The 16,300-nt window shown below is 54.3% G+C and overlaps 1 protein-coding gene across 1 annotated transcript in view; it reads left to right on the plus strand.

Annotated features, from left to right (window-relative positions):
* Positions 1–16,260, plus strand: part of RET (ret proto-oncogene) — a 54,883-nt gene extending 38,623 nt beyond the window's left edge. The window contains exons 11-20 of the mRNA XM_027530631.1: positions 536–792; positions 3,258–3,405; positions 4,810–4,917; positions 6,112–6,326; positions 6,409–6,531; positions 8,644–8,714; positions 9,963–10,100; positions 11,157–11,256; positions 12,714–12,861; positions 14,163–16,260. Of these exons, the coding sequence (XP_027386432.1) occupies positions 536–792; positions 3,258–3,405; positions 4,810–4,917; positions 6,112–6,326; positions 6,409–6,531; positions 8,644–8,714; positions 9,963–10,100; positions 11,157–11,256; positions 12,714–12,861; positions 14,163–14,320 (1,466 nt within the window). The 3' untranslated portion in view covers positions 14,321–16,260. The remainder of the gene's footprint in view (positions 1–535; positions 793–3,257; positions 3,406–4,809; positions 4,918–6,111; positions 6,327–6,408; positions 6,532–8,643; positions 8,715–9,962; positions 10,101–11,156; positions 11,257–12,713; positions 12,862–14,162) is intronic.
* The last annotated feature ends 40 nt before the right edge of the window (positions 16,261–16,300 follow it).

Genomic DNA, 16,300 nt, shown 5'->3' on the forward strand with positions numbered 1-16,300 from the left:
GGCCTGTGGCATTGGCCAGCTGGGTCCCCCCTCCCAGCAGCTTCCAGGTGCTTCTTCTAGAACAGGGGGGCCCCAGTGAACACATGGGGAGCTTTTCTGGCATTTAAGTGGTCATTGCACAGCCCAGATCCTGGGCTACTTGTCTTTCCTCTCCACTATATATCAAACATAAAGAAAATACAGACAATATTAGGAGCGTAGGAGAAGAGCTTCTCCTCCCACCCTCAAAGCCCCTGGGCCTCTGGCTTCAGTGCAGCATTCCAGGGTCGGGGGTGGTGGGGTGCAGGGGTGCACAACCTCTGGTGTGTGACCTCAGGCAGGCTGCTTATGAGTGCTCATTCCTTCCAGAAAAGGGCAATAACAGTCTCCTGTAGCAAAAACATACGAACAGTACCTGCCATGGGTCCGGAGGGTTGGCAGGCAGCTCACAGTCAGTCACAGCAGCCACTTCCTGGCTGTCACAGGTGTGGCTCTGTTGGGAGTTGGGGGTCCCTCTCCCGGGGTGTCTTCTCTCACGGCCCCCGCCTGCCCGCAGACTCCCTGTGTGATGAGCTCTGCCGCACAGTGATCACGGCGGCCGTGCTCTTCTCCTTCATCGTGTCTGTGCTGCTGTCCACGTTCTGCATCCACCGCTACCACAAGAACGCCCACAAGCCGCCCATTGCCTCGGCCGAGATGACCTTCCGCCGGCCCGCCCAAGCCTTCCCGGTCAGCTACTCCTCGTCTGGCGCCCGCCGGCCCTCTCTGGACTCCATGGAGAACCAGGTCTCGGTGGACACCTTCAAGATCCCGGTGAGGTTCTCCAGGTGGCAGCAGGGCCAGGGAGGCAGCCCTTCCAGGGAGCCCTGTGGGTATCCTCTGGTCTAGGGCAGCTGGGGAAGGGATGGCGGGGACAGAGGGTGCAGGGCCCCCGGGGCTATTGCACCCTTGCCCGCTGGGAGGACCCTGTGAGCTTCCAGTCATCCTCTACCTCCACCGAGCTGCCTTTCAGGGAGGGCAGAAGGCAGGGGTGGGGCAGAGAGTGTGAAGCAGGGTGGAGAAGGATGGGTGCTGATTTAAATGAGTGAGATCTGGGCCGTTAGGCTCCAAGAAAAGGGCAGGCCACTCTGTACCCTCCTGAGATCGCTCCTGCGTAGGCCCCAAGTGCTAGAGGACGAAGTCTGGGGGGAGGCCCTGAGAAGGAGTGTGAGTTTTATTATCAGAGGGTAGGACCGCCCTAGGGCTGGAGGCCACTGTTCTGCCTTCATTTCCACAGGTCGCTCTGTTGGGGAGCCTGTTGGGTAGGAGCCCCGTGATGAAACACTGTCCCTACCCAGGCGAGAGAGACTGGCAGGTGGGGGGCTTGGCCATGGCGGCAGCAGCCGGGAGGGGAGTCTGTCGGTGGCTTGGAGAGTGGGGGCGCTGAGAGGCCTCTCAGGCATCTGCGGGTGAGCCTGGCCCCAGGACTCAGTGACTGGCCTGCCAAGTGGGGAGAGTCAGCCCAAGCCTCCTCCTCCAGGGCATGGTCTGGGCCTGCAGTCAGTGCAGGAGCCTCAGACACCACCTCCTGCCCGACCAGGCCGCTCCTCTGCCTGTCTGCCCTCCAGTGTGCTTGCTGAGGAGACTGAAATGCTACGGGGACTGGGGGCTGCTGAGTGATTGGAACCGGCAAAGTCAGGAGGGAGGCCCCTGAGGCCACCACATCTGGGGATGGCCCTCGTGGCCCAGGGACGAGCCATTTGATTCCCTTATATGCCCTGGCAGTTTGTGCTGAGATGCACAATGAGAGCGGTTCTTCTGTTGGGGGGCCACGGACCATTTTCGGCCTCCAGCCCAGAGTGCAGAGAAGCCAGAGCTGGGCCTGAGGCCCAGGGGCCACACTGACGAGCTCTGAGGTCTTAGACACATTACTCGACCCTTTGGCCTTAGTTGTGTTTTACATAAAGTGGGGAGGACACTTTGGGTTTTTAGCACTTTTAAAGAGAAACAAATCCATGATATCCCCTCTTAGCCCAGTCTCTGCGTGCAGTCAGCTGTTATCCAGTGCAGTGTGGACACCAGGGCGGTGGTGACTGTGTTGTCACCTTTGAGCCTGACTCTGGGTTCTTGGTGGGGGAGGAAATGGGAACCCACTCCAGTATTCTTGCCTGGAGAATCTCATGGACAGAGGAGCCTCGTGGGCTACAGTCCCTGGGAGTCAGACACGACTGACTCTTTTGCAACTTAAAGAACAAACAAAATGGGTTCTTGGGGAAGCTGAGACACCAGGACGCCTGGGGAGCTGGCTGGAAGGCGCCCCTGGCCGTGGTGCTGAGAGGAGGCTGCCTCTGCTCCCAGATGTAAGAACACAGGGCTCTGGTCTCTGGGGGGCAGTGGGTCCCCAGTGGTGGTGTGTCTGTGGGTTAGGCGAGCCTGGCAGGCATATCATAAGCAGCCCCTGGAGCCACGCCCACACCCAGCTGCAGCGAGACTTGGGAACCTGGGCACCCAGGGCTGACAGGAGGGCAGGTTCCAGACAGGCTTCAGCATCCCCAGAGTTCAGGTCTTCAAGCCAGCCTCGGGGTCTGGGAAGGCCCCACCCCAGAGGGGTCTTCAGTGGGCATGGCGTGTTGGGAAGGCTGGTGTGTGCAAGTTCTGGGTAGTGGCTGGGCTGTGGGGGGAGCAGACCCTTCCACATGTTGGCAGGGAGGGGTGGTGGGGAGGGTTCTGAGGGGCACAGTGGTAACTTTCTAGAGGCTGCCACACCAGAAAGGTGTCCTTGACACTCCCACCTGTAGCTGGGAGTCCAGGGCTGGTAGGCATCTGGGGCCACAGGTGCCGCTCGAGTTCTCTTTGAAGTCCTGGAGCCCGGGCCGCTGTCAATGCCTGATGTCCAAAGCAGAGGAGGCGCCATGAGGCTTGGGCCTGACTCCTGGGGAAGAGGCTGTGCTCCCCTGTGAGCACTGGGTGCTGAGTAAACCCTGAGTCCCTCACTGGAGATACCAGGCCCTGGGCCTGGGGTGGCCCAGGGCATCTACAGTAGATGGAGGCCAGTGAGGGTATGAGCATACGGAGTCCAGCCGGTCTGTGGCAACACCTGCCTTCCTGTCGGGGGGACGCATCTTGTCATGGCACCTCAGGGCTTGACTGTGGGGTCTTGCCCTTGGACATGGTGACTGTCACCCAGGTGACAGTCGGTCATCTGCACACTGGAGCTTGTCTGCCGGCTCTTGCCTTCTTCCTTTCCTCTTACCTTCACCATCTCTCTTCTCTCTCTTCTTCCTTCACACCCAATGTAGGAGGATCCCAAGTGGGAATTCCCTCGGAAGAACTTGGTGCTTGGAAAAACTCTGGGAGAAGGCGAATTTGGAAAAGTGGTCAAGGCCACAGCCTTCCGGCTGAAAGGCAAAGCGGGGTACACGACTGTGGCTGTGAAGATGCTGAAAGGTACCTGACTGGGCAGTACACAGAGGGGGCTCTGCCAGTCACACCTGCGGGGGCCCCAGCGGGTGGATGAAGCCCTAGTGACAGCCAGGACTCTGGCAGTCAGCCTGCTGCCTCCTGAAGAACCAATCCCCCACCCCTGCTCTTCTTGAGCGGCTGCAGTCTAGGGACCCCCCAACCACGGATGATGTGGGCTGGTGTGGTCCCTGGCGAAGCGGGGTAAGGCATTCCTCCCTTGAAAGCTTCCAGAGCCATGCTGCTTCTGTTGGGTAAAGATCGGAGTTGAAAAGCCCTTTAGTTCAAAACTGACAGCTCTCCCCACCCCAGTCTGCCGCATTTATTCCTTTTGCCAAGCGTCCACTGAAGTCCTGGTGAAGAGACCACCTGTAAGGACTGGCCCCTGCCCCCTGGGGCCCTGCCTTGCCCAGTCCCCCACCGGCCCTTAGCGGGCAAGCACTGCTCCAGTCTTGGCACAAGCTGGGTGTCTTCACTGCTGCTTCTCGGCAGGGACTGGGTAGCCGGTCCTCTGCCATGGCCCAGCTCTGGCTCAGCTGGACCAACTGAGGGCCCAGCAGCCATATGGTGGGCACATTTTGGGCTAATGCACACTGATCTTCAGCAGTTGGGGAGCCATGCAGTGCCGGGTACTTCTGTGTACTTACCCAGGCCCTCAGACTGGGGTCACCCCTTGCCTATGAGACCCCAGGCCCTAAGAGGGCACAGTGAGACTGGCCCTGGGTCACCTACGTGTGGTCCAAATGCCCCATCTCCCAGCTGTCTTCTCGTTTCCAGACAAGTCTACAGCCAGAGGTGGTGGCACAGCTGGGCAGTGGGATGTGGGGCCATGACCCAGGAGAATGGTTTGGCCAGGAGACCTCCACACCCAAGCTCCTGAGCACAACTCTGTCTGCCCTTGGGACTCACATGCTCAGTGTGGTGAGAGGACTTCCGTGAAGTCTCATGGCCTTCAGCTTTCTCCAGGGCCTCACACCCCCATTGCCAAGTGCTTGGTCAGCAGGTGTTTGGGGACACCAGGGAGTCCCTTTACCTCCCCAGAAGGGTTAATGGAGGGGTGTCTTTGTGCACCACTGTCTTTGAGAGATGGTGATTGCAGGGAAATAATGCCATTTGCGTGCATAGCCCAGCCCAGAAGGCTTTCCATGGAAAGATCTGCTTACATGAAAGTGCACTCCTCCAGTTCTTACTCCCTGGAGGCACTTGAGGCCCCTGTTGACCCTCCATGGGCTGAGAGTAGCCCCAAGCAGTGAAGTCCTGGCAGGCCTCAGTCTGAACCTGGGTAGGATGTTTGGGAAGGAGACGAGTCTGTGTAGACCCCTCGTGTGCGTCTGTGACCCAGCAAGGTGGTAGCAGGGGCTTTGCAACCCGCTTTGTTTCTGTGCGTTTCAGAGAATGCCTCCCCAAGCGAGCTGCGGGACCTGCTATCAGAGTTCAACCTCCTGAAGCAGGTCAACCACCCGCAAGTCATCAAGCTGTACGGGGCCTGCAGCCAGGACGGTAAGAGCGGCCGGGGCCTAGCAGCTGCCGGGCACAGGCCAGGGGCTCCGGGCCGCTGCATTCTGCATTCTCCCTCTTCCCCATCCTTTTCTTCTCTGGCCCCTGTCCTCTCTCTTCCCGGAAGCACGGTCTCTGACTCTGGCCCTTGCCTGGAACTTGTGTGTCAGTGGACCATGAGGGGAGCCACAGGAGCGTTCCCTGGGCCTTCCAGGGCTGCCGTGAGGTCTCTGGCAACATCCTGGTTGTCAGCACCCTGCCCCAGGCCAAGCCCCTAAGACGGGGAAGTCCAGAGACGAGCAGTGTCTCCTGGGCACCTACTGGGAACTAGATACGCCATAACCTCCAGGTGATTTCAGCCCCACCCCAGCCTGGGGTGGCAAAGGCAGCATCACCATTTTTCACATAAGAGCATCTTGCTCTACTGGGCTTCCAAAACTGCTTTGCCACCCTGGGGGCCTCTCACTTTGTGTGTGTGTGCACGTGTGTGTGGGGTGTGAGGGAGATGGGAGGCCGACAGGGACAGAGCAGCAGGGACACCGGTCAGCACCAGTAGCACTCAGGGCCGGGCCTCGGGCAGGACTGCGGCCCAAGAGCAGGCAGGGCAGGGAGAGGGTGGCCACGGGCAGTCCAGAACCTCTGCCTCCATCAGCCGTCCCCAGGTAATAGTATGGCAAGACCAGGGGTACAGAAAGGCCTGACATCTGTGCAGCAGCGGTTATCTCCCAGGGCAGCTCCAAATGCAGTGACTGCTTGCCCTGGGCACCCAGGAAAGAGGTTGTGGTCAACCGTCCAGGCAGCTGGCTTTGGAATCCAAAGCCCCTGCAAGATAGAGGAGCTTCCCAAGTGGCACTAGTAATAAAGAACCTGCTTGCCAATGCAGGAGACGTTAAAGACGTGGGTTCAATCCCTGGGTTGGGAAGATCCCTTGGAGGGGGACGTGGCAACCCACTCCATTATTCTTGCCTGGAAAATCCCACGGACGAGGAACCTGGCGGGCTATAGTCTGCAGGGTCACAAAGAGTCAGACACCGCTGAAGCAACATAGCGCTGCAAGGTGGAGAGCAGAGTGATGTGAGAGTGAGCTGGGGCTTGAGTCCTCAGGCTGCCGGAAGTGACTGCCGCATGCTGGCCCAACTTCTGCCTGCCCAGGGCCACCTAGGCAGCCAGCCCACGTACCTACCACTCTGCCCCCAGGGCCACTGCTCCTCATCGTGGAGTATGCCAAGTACGGCTCCCTGCGGGGCTTCCTCCGAGAGAGCCGCAAGGCGGGGCCTGGCTACGTGGGCAGCGGGGGCAGCCGCAATTCCAGTTACCTGGACAACCCGGAGGAGCGGGCCCTGACCATGGGCGACCTCATCTCCTTTGCCTGGCAGATCTCACGAGGGATGCAGTACCTGGCTGAGATGAAGGTGCGTGCCACCCCAGCCCTGCGCCCCGTCTGCCGGTGATGGGCCCGGGTTTCAGGGGTCCCTGCTGTTGTCTTCCCCACAGCTTGTCCATCGGGACTTGGCAGCCAGAAACGTCCTGGTAGCTGAGGGCCGCAGGATGAAGATCTCAGATTTTGGTCTGTCCCGAGATGTTTATGAAGAGGATTCCTATGTGAAGAGGAGCAAGGTACCAGGTCCTGGGGTGTGTTGGCCTGAGGGCAGAGGGCAGTGGTCAGGGTGCCCACGGGGTGGGGACAGATTTTAATCTGAAGAAGATAAAGCAGGTTTTTAGAGTGTAAACTTCCAGTCCACATCCCCTAACTCTTCCCTAGTCCTGGGTCTCCAGAGACCCAGAGCAGGACTCAGTCCTGAGCCTGTTCCTTCTCTTCCTCACAGCCACACGTGCTGTTTCGGAGCTGCCTGCTGGGGAGCGGGGTTCCTGCAGCTTCTCTTGCTTTTCATCACTATCACTTCTAAAGGTCACCTACCACTGCAGAAATAACAGTCTTCTTGTCTGCAGTTGTTCCTCTCACTGCTGCAGAGTGAAGGTCACTGTTTTACTCTGTGTAACTTCAGTCCTTCGCTTGGGGAAAAAAAATGAATTAAACCCAAGCTTGCTAGTCATTCTTCACAGAAGGGGATGAACCACTTTACAGCAGGGTATGCTCCTGGTCCAAGGGCCTAGGAAGCGCTGACTAAGCGAGTTTGGAAGGCGATCAAGAGGGTCCTGGAGACAAAGTCCGGAGTCGCAGGGTAGAGATTTGGGAAGCTTTTTTCCAAGTCACTGAAACAGGTGGTTCGGGCCCCTTCTTGGGAAACCTGGTTCCCTGGTGTGGTCCCCTTCCCTGTGACATTGGTCTTGACTCTCTTGATGCTGTTATTCTCTCAACCCCTCTCCAGTAGCTTCCCTGTGACAGACTAGACAGGGCAGATCACAGGCCCCCTCAAAACACACAGCTAAGCTGGCATTCAGAACAGATGCTGCTCAAAAAGAAAAACACAGAAAGCCACGACATACACTTCAGCTTTGTTCTGAGGGACGAGAGAAGCCCAGGTAGTCCTGGGGCTGTGAGGATGACGTTTGATTTCTTGTTGGGTTTCCGTTGTGACAGCACGTCTTAGAAGTGCTGAAGGGGAAGTGGAGTGGGGTGCTCTGTACCCCGTGGAGGGGGGTGGATGGAACTTCCTGTTGATGCACTGGTCCTCGGGAAGGCCCTGTGTCACCCAGCAAGGAAGCACAGGGTGCCCAAACTCGGCCCCTGAGAGCACAGCCTGCGGGTGGCATTGTTAGAAACACACACCCTCGAAGCAGTCACATTTCATGTAGGGTATGAATCCTAAATAGTACTTTTTTTAAAAAGGAATTATAATAAATGCATTAAAATCCAAAGCAAATGCCTTTTTTTAAATTGATTTGTGCCTTGAGGCTGACCTATTTGTTGTTGTTTAATCAATCAGTCATGTCCAACTCTTTGCAACCCATGGACTGTAGCCCAGCAGGATCCTCTGTCCATGAAATTCTCCAGGCAAGAATACTGGAGTGGGATGCCATTTCCTTCTCCAGGGGATTTTCCTGACCCACAGATCAAACCCGCATCTCCTGCACTGCAGGTGGATTCTTTACCACTGAGCCACCAGGAAAGCCACCTGATCTATTTGTACCAAAAAGCTCTTTCTTAAGTTGCATTAGAGAGGATTTGTTAGGTTGAACCCCAGCCTCTCCATGGTGGAGGGCAGTCTTTCAGAGGATGCTAAAAGGGCCCTGGGATAAAATAAGTGGGAAAAACCAGACTCAAGACACTCACACTGATTTCTTCCCTCAGAGCTTCTCAGAAGGGCCTTTAGTGTGTTCATTTGTGTCAGAAATTGCCAAGGTGGAAACACTGGATGTCGGTTTCCCAAACTCCTTCACCCTCAGATATCAGGGGAGATCTCGATGGAAGTGCTTCCAGCCTACACACTGGGCAGCACTCAGGGTGCCCCTGATCTCCCCAGAAGTGGCCACAGTGGGGCCTGGCTTGCACTCAGCATCAGTTCCTTGGGAAGTGGTGCGTGACCAGCATGCCTTGTACAGCTGTGGGCAGGCCGACTGGCTCCCTCCAGTGTCTCAGCCAAGCCTTGGAAGGTGGGGCTGGGACGCCAGCCCCTGTGAGGCTGTGCTGCTGGTCTGCACCCAGGAACACACTGGAGTCATTACTCAGCATCCCCTCAGAGCTGAAAGAGCCTGAGACATGCCCCCCCACACCAGGTCCCAGGATCTCAGAGCAACATTAATGCCTTTCTTTGACTCCCTCCTTAGGGTCGGATCCCAGTCAAGTGGATGGCCATTGAGTCCCTCTTCGATCATATCTATACCACCCAGAGTGATGTGTGAGTCTGGATGTTGCCTTCCTGGGGTGGAGGTTACACGTATGCACCTGTCTGGGCAGCTCCACTGGGGAACAGAGCTGCCCTGAGTGCCTGTCAACTCATTCCAACCGTCCAGAATGACCTCCCCAAACTCGGGGGCTGCGGGTGGGGGAGCTTTGTGTACTCACACAGCAGATGGCAAGGGCCCAGGCAGTAGTCCTGAGTGCCACCGTGGAATGCATGAGGGCATGAGCCATGGCTGCAGACCCCATCGCCTGCCCCGCCTCCCCTGCCCTCTCTTTGGACATCTCAGTGACACACAAGCCAAACAGTCCCCTCTCTGTGGGCCTGAGTATGAGCTGGCTTCAAGCAGGTCCCCGGGGACTTGTCCCCACCCAGAGACAAGTTTAGGGTGGGGTGACCTTGAGTGGGTTTCCAGTACCCCAAGCTGCTCCAAGACCAAAACTCAGTCTTCCAAGTCCAACTACATTCTCGATAGTTTTCAAAACCACAACAGACTTGTTTCCAAATGTTCTGCGGTAAACAGCCGTGCATGTTTTGAATAAGGTAGGCTGTGAAAAGGCAATTCTTTACAGTTTTAACAGCTGTGTTCTGATTACCAAGCTGACTGTAAAACAACTGGAAATGCAGGGGAGAGCGTAACGAAGACTAAAAGTCACTGGGACCCCACCATCCCTAAATAACTCGGCCCAGCCCTCACAGGCCTTGCCTAGATTTGTCTGTGGCATGCAGGTATATATTCTTAATTACTGTAAGCGGGCTTGTGTGATAATGCTGTTTTGTCCCCACTTCACAGTAAATTTTCCCTCACAGTTAGGTATTTTCCCGTTGCAGTGTTTTTTCCTTCTAACATCTTATGAAAATTTCCAAGCACACAGAATAAGTGAAGGGGTTTTGCAGAGTGCCCCCAGCGCCCCACGGCCTTGGTTCCACCTGCTTTTCACTGTGCTCGTTTGCATTCCCTGATGCTACAGAGCTTGACCTCGGGTCAGCCACCTGCCCCTTCTGGGTGTGGGGGCTGAGCTTGGGCAGCAGCTTGTCGGGGGGTCAGGGAGGGGCAGGCAGACACCTGTTCCCATCTCCATTCCACTTTCATCTGTCTGGTCAGCCCAGGCTGAAACCGTGGGCACTTGGACCAATCTCAGTACGGGGAACTCGGGTCCTGTTGCTGCTCGGGGAGGGGATATCTGGGGTGCTGAGGGCGCCAGAGACCCAGTGCAGCCACTCATTGGCCCTCTGGTTCTGCAGGTGGTCCTTTGGCGTTCTGCTGTGGGAGATTGTGACCCTGGGCGGCAACCCCTACCCTGGGATTCCTCCAGAGCGGCTCTTCAACCTTCTGAAGACAGGCTACCGGATGGAGAGGCCGGACAACTGCAGTGAGGAGATGTGAGCATGCTTTCTCTGGTCCAGCCTCCCCAGACACTGACACTCCGGGCTTTGGCAGAGTGGGGTCACGTGCACTCATCCTTTTCCCGCTGCTGGGCAGCCCTGGGTGCCAGCCCCAGGCGGACTGGGCAGCTGGAAGCGACAGGCTGAGACAAAAGCACAGAAAACCACCCTTGGGCATGATGGCAGATGCTGGGGACCCAGATTCCACTTGGGGCTGGGTGGGCCTCCTGGGGGGACTTACAAGGCTGAGGGGGAGCAGGACCCCAGGAGAGGTGGTGGAAGGATGAGGGGGTGCTTCAGACCGAGGGAGCAGCCTCAGTCCAAGGCTGAAGACCTGTCCCAGGGTGCTTGGGGAGGGGAAGGTAATTCAGAATGGCCCCAGGGGTGCATACAGGGGAGCACCCAAGTGGAGACACCAAGGCAGCCAAAGAGCAGGCAGGTGGCGCCTGGACTTCAGCTCAAGGGCACCAGAATTCTCTCATCAAATGGTGGTTCCATCAGATGATCCTTGAAGGATAGGTTGAGAACACATGAGAGGGGGTCGTCCGTGGGCGAAAACACACTGGTCCATTCATTCTACAAGATCTGTCATGCACCTGCCATGTGCCTGGCTCGGGGCTGTGGGAGTGCAAGGGTGAGTAGGTGCTGCTTCCCTGGGCACCCTGGACTGGCAAGCACAGGCCCAGCACTCACCCACAGGGTGGCCCCTGCAGCCCTGCCAGAGCCCCAGGGGAGGGAGGGAGGTGCAAGACAGAGTGTGCTTGGCAGGTGTTTGTGTTCATACCCAGTTCATCCTTCATAAGAGTTTTAAGGACTGGCATTTCTGCAGTAGCTGCCATAGTGAGCATGGCTGGACCACAGCGCCAGACACTGTGAGCCCCTGCTGACCCATCATACCCTGGCCCAACTCAGAGGACGATGTCAGTGACACAGGAACAGCCTTGGGGTTTGGGAACACAGCCTCTGGGGCCCAGGGTGCACTGTACTGGGTGTGGTGGCTGTGACTGGGCAATCCTTGCTGGATTGTCACCACCCACCTGTTTGTCCCACCAGGTACAATCTGATGCTGCAGTGCTGGAAGCAGGAACCAGACAAGAGGCCAGTGTTTGCTGACATCAGCAAAGACCTGGATAAGATGATGGTTAAGAGCAGAGTGAGTACCCAGAGCCAATCCCTGGTGCCACCTCCCTCATCCTGGTTCGTGGAATTCCCAGTGCAAAGGCAGAGTGCGGCTGTGCAGAGTGAGATGGTCATGTCTCCAGGTGGGGAGAGTGGGGGGCGGGCACGAGCCTTTATCCTTCATCCAGGCCTCTTGGACTTCTAGGACTTTTACCTTGACACTTAGGAAGAGCCCTTCCACAGACAGGGGTGGGAAGAAGATGTTCCAAAGCCGAACAAAATTATTTTCAATAATGGAACTTGAAAAAGTAGAGTTGGAATTAATGTGTCCTAAATTCAGATTCTATGAAGGGTCCCGCTAGAGGTGGGAAGTGAAAGGAGCAGTGGAAACTGTGACAAACAGCAGCCCACCAGCTGCCTCTGAAGGACCTCTCACCATAGACACATGTAACCTGTAGGAATATGAGCGCCAGGGCTTTTGAATTTTCAGGGATGTTTATGTTTCCCAGTTTTTATAGCAATTTCCAAAAGCTCAGTGTGGGCCAAACAACGTATCCGTGTGCCTCCAGTTTACAACTCTAGGTGATGGAGGAAGACAACAGTTTCCACTAATATTGATTGGGCAATGGGCCGCCTCCCTTATTCTGCCTTAGATGCTGGGGATACAGGTAAAGAAAATAGACACAGACCTTGCTTGCCCTCTGGTGGTTTCATCCTTACATTAACACAGTTACTGAAAGTTGTCATTTCTCCAAACATGGAAAGCAAGATGCATGGACTGGGCCCCTTGGAATAAAACCCAACCTCAGTGTATCGTTTGGGCAAATCCTATGATTCACCCTAAACAGAGGTAATAGCTGATGCCTACAGACAGCTTTCCTAGAACAATGCTGAGAACCAGCCAGAAACACACTGAAAGCATTCTTGACACCTTTAACCAGGGCAGTGGAAGTAGCTGGTCCTCACAAATCATCCTGCTTGGGAGCTGAAGCCTCTAGCAGCGTCTTATCCAAAACCCACACCGATGACTCAGATTTCTCCGTCCTGACTTGATGTTGGAGATGGCAGGAGTGCCTGGAGGGAAGCCGGAAAGTGTGGAGCAGACGGGGAATGTGTCTTGGCCTTCCCACATGAGTCATGGGGCTGCAATCCCAGAGCCTCAGGTTTTATAAACAGGCCCGTTCTCCAGTGCCGGGGCTAGTGCCCCCAGCGCTGCAGAGAGAGGACCAGGACAATGAATGAACACCTTTCTGCCTCCAAGGAGGTGATTCTCTGCGATGAGGACCACAGAGCAGGGCCGGATGAGGCAGAGGCTGGGGGAACTCAGTTCTGGCAACCCTGGCCAGGGGCTCAGATCTCGCGAGAGGTTGATAGGTGCAGGGTGGGACTCGGCTGGGGCTTCTGCTCTCAGGCAGGGTGTGGGTGGGGGCTGGGGTGGGCGTGTCCAGCAGTGGCCGGCTCCAGGGGTGACCAGCTGTCTCTCACTTCCAGGACTACCTGGACCTGGCCGCGTCCACCCCATCTGACTCCCTACTGTATGACGACGGCCTGTCGGAGGAGGAGACGCCCCTGGTGGACTGTAATAACGCTCCCCTCCCTCGCACCCTCCCCTCCACGTGGATTGAAAACAAACTCTATGGTAGAATTTCACATGCATTTACTAGATTCTAGTCACGTTGTTCCTGCTCTCTGCACTGTCCTTACTCTCTGTAAAGCTTTTTAAGAGTTTCTGGTTTGAATGAAACCAAAGTCTGCTCTGAATCTTTTTGTTTGTAAATGTCTGACTTTGCATCCGTTTACATTCAGGCATTTTTTTTTTTACAACTGTGTTTTTTTTAAAGGATGTGAAAATATGTGTGATGACCACATTGCCCAGCAGCTTAAGATGTTAGAGGAGAGGGCGGGGCAGAACTCTCAGGGGCTATTGAGAAATGATGACTCAATCATTTCCAGGGTGGGGACATAGTCATGGTACTTCTAATTTAACTACTGGGGTACATTTTCCTGACCTGGGGAGGCATTTAATCTAGAAAGGCGGAACCAGCACTACCCTGCCTGCACAGAGAACACAGCCAGCATCCCCCCAGGCTCTGTCTGGGTGAGTGGGGGTGGGGGGGCTTGGAGGCCACCCAGTGCTGGGGACCACCATTGGCTGGGGGGACACACACAGACTGCTGTTTTCACATCCTTTGTATCACACACTGTCATGACAGTTGTCACTTATGAAGTCAGTGCTAAAAGCTGGAGCAAAATGCTTTTTGAAAGAACGTAGTCTGTGGTGCTGTGGTCTTGCAATGGACAGTAAATGCGGTTCTTGCCAAAACTCCTTCTTCTGTCTTCAATACTTGAAATTTTTTTCCTGTTTCCTAACTTCATCATGGAGTGTTTTGAAATCTTGGAGTCTGAAGCCTTTCTCAGCCGAGGTTGTTCCTTTTGCATGCCTCCTGGGTCAGTGATTCCTTGCTGGCTAGTGTTTCTTGCTATTTGTCCCGTCGACCGCCCTTGATTTGGAAGATCCTCTCCTCTGTAGTAGGCTGGGATGGAAGACAAGTAGGCTCCTTTACGTTAGAGCACTTTTTATAGAAGCTTCCTGCTGCAGTAAGCCAGGCAGTACAGCAAGGTGCTGATGCTTTATGCTGCCTTACAGAAAGAGTTAAACAGGTCACCAGAGATTGATCAGATTTGAGAATCTGAAGCTTGTAAAAGTCAAAATTGGTAGTTTCTGGTAAGCTACAGTTACCAAGAGAACATGTGATGTTCCCCCCTTCCCCCAAACATTACCCATGTTTTGGAAACCTGGAGCACGAAACCCTGCAGGCAGTTGGCCCAGAAACCAGAAGTTTGGTTTGAACCTCAAAGGGAGTTTTGCCAAGGCCTTACTGTCTGCACATGAAGTTTGGGTTCTTCAGCGCAGAACAAATGATCTGTTTTCATTTTTAGGCATGTCAGACCCGAACTGGCCTGAAGAGAGTCCTGTACCACTCACGAGAGCCGCTGGCACCAACATTGGGTGTCCGAGATATGCAAATGATAGTGTATATGCTAACTGGATGGTTTCACCCTCAGCGGCACAATTAATGGACGCGTTTGATAGTTAACATTTGTTTGTGAAAAGTAATGGACTCGCAAGGGGAAGACACATGCTGAGAACAGAAGGTCTGCCGGCCCCTACTTGCACATTTCACACTGGCTGGCAGGCTTGCCACCCAGCAGATGTAGCGCGCTGGACGGTGCAGGTGTTCCTTCTTCTTCCGCCCTCGGCAGCGCCCAGCCGGTGCGTCCGTGGGCACCACGCACTCCGCGCTCACACGTATGGGTCCCTCACTCACTACCTGAACTGTTTGATTTTTTCTGGTTGCCTCCAAACAAGGCCACATGATTTAAACATGAAGCACACACACCAAAAAAGGCAGCAGGGGAAAAAAAACCTGGCCCAGACGACCTGTCCTTGTTCAGAACAAGAGCCCGGCCAGGCCGCATAGGGATGTCAGAGCCCAACCAGGGCTGGAGGGGAAGAGGGGACTTCTGGACAGGCCTCACCGCAACCTTCAATATCCTGTTTTTTTTTTTTTAATCATGTAACCTTTTCTTAGGAAGACATTTGATTCTTATTATGATTAAAATGATCCTTAGGTTTAGCACAATGGAGAAACATGATGCCATATTTAGTATGTAGGTAGGTGGTGTGAGGGGAGGGGGCTTTTAGGACACATTTGTCCACCTGGCTGAGAGATCACACCCCTGTGATGAGAAGTGTATGGAGGAGGGGGCCTTGGAGTGGAGTGGACTCATATCCAAGGATTGCTGACCACAGAGACTTGGCTGCTGCAAACTCCCCAGCCTCCCCCACCACAGCCTTCAGTACCTACCCATCCAGTGCCCCAAAGTGGCAGGGGCTCATCTCACACGTTCGTGGTTGGGACTTGAGCTCAGTCTCAGCTAGTTAGGTTAGAAGTAGGGTCGACAAATGACCAAGGACTGTGACACCTCTGATGACGATTCTGATGGGGAAACGACAGTGTTTTGGCTCTTATAGAGCTTGTGTGAAAAGCTACATGTGTCCATTCTTCCTGTGTTTGTAACGTAACGCTGCTATGGCAAGACATTTTTGTTCTTAGGTTCTGACCATGACTCATAAGCTTCTTGTCATTCTTCACTGCTTGTTTGTGGTCACAGACACTCAGCACTCCTCCCATCCTGCGGGGGTGGCTTTCGGGAAGTCCCAGGGGCTCTTCTTTCTGTCCAAACGCTGTCACTTTGCAGGAGAGGGTTGGTTGCCAAAACACTGCCTGGGTTTCAAACTTAAAGCACTGTGAAAGAACTTAACGATGTCTCATGAAAACGCTGGATTTTATAGCCATTTCACCAAAGTGGTAAAGTGGTAAAATTATGGCATTTTTGTGGCCAAGAAGGCTTGGATGAGTTATGTGGAGGAGCCGTATGTGTGTGAGTGTGTGTATGTGCATGCACGTGTGTGTGCACACACTCAGGGAGAGCACGGGAAAAACACTTAACTGCAGATGCAACATGGCTTTAGTTTGAGCCATTGTTCAGACACACTGTGATAAGTTCTTTTACAGGTATCTAGTCATGGTAGTAAATTTGTGGGTTTCAGATGTGCTTAATGATCGTCTTGTTAAATGCAGAAGGAGGGAGAAACTTTCTCAAGTTATTAAAAATGCCTACTCAGCGTGAGAGGCTGTAGCAGTTTGTCCTCAGCACAGGGAGAACTCCAAGTCTAACTGGCTGACCCAGTGGTGGGGAGTTAACCCTTGACTCATAATCTAATTGTCTGTTCCTGAATTATCCAGGTATTCATACTTGTTAGTCTATCAGACAATTTTCATATGCATATACACAGAAGTTACTAAGTATTTAAGTGTTACTGAGTATTAAGTAACAATCTGTTTTAAAATTTGTTAAATCTATTTATGAAAGGTTATTAAACCATCCCGTGTCAATTTGCTTTTGTAGTCAAGGTGACTAAGAAAATCATTTCAGTTATGTAAATAAAATCATGTATTGTACAATGTGTAAACTTCTTTTCTCTTGTTAACTTTCTGGTTGGAAACATTAGG

Source organism: Bos indicus x Bos taurus, chromosome 28 (genome assembly GCF_003369695.1).
Source record: "Bos indicus x Bos taurus breed Angus x Brahman F1 hybrid chromosome 28, Bos_hybrid_MaternalHap_v2.0, whole genome shotgun sequence".
In the NCBI taxonomy this organism is placed as follows: domain Eukaryota; kingdom Metazoa; phylum Chordata; class Mammalia; order Artiodactyla; family Bovidae; genus Bos; species Bos indicus x Bos taurus.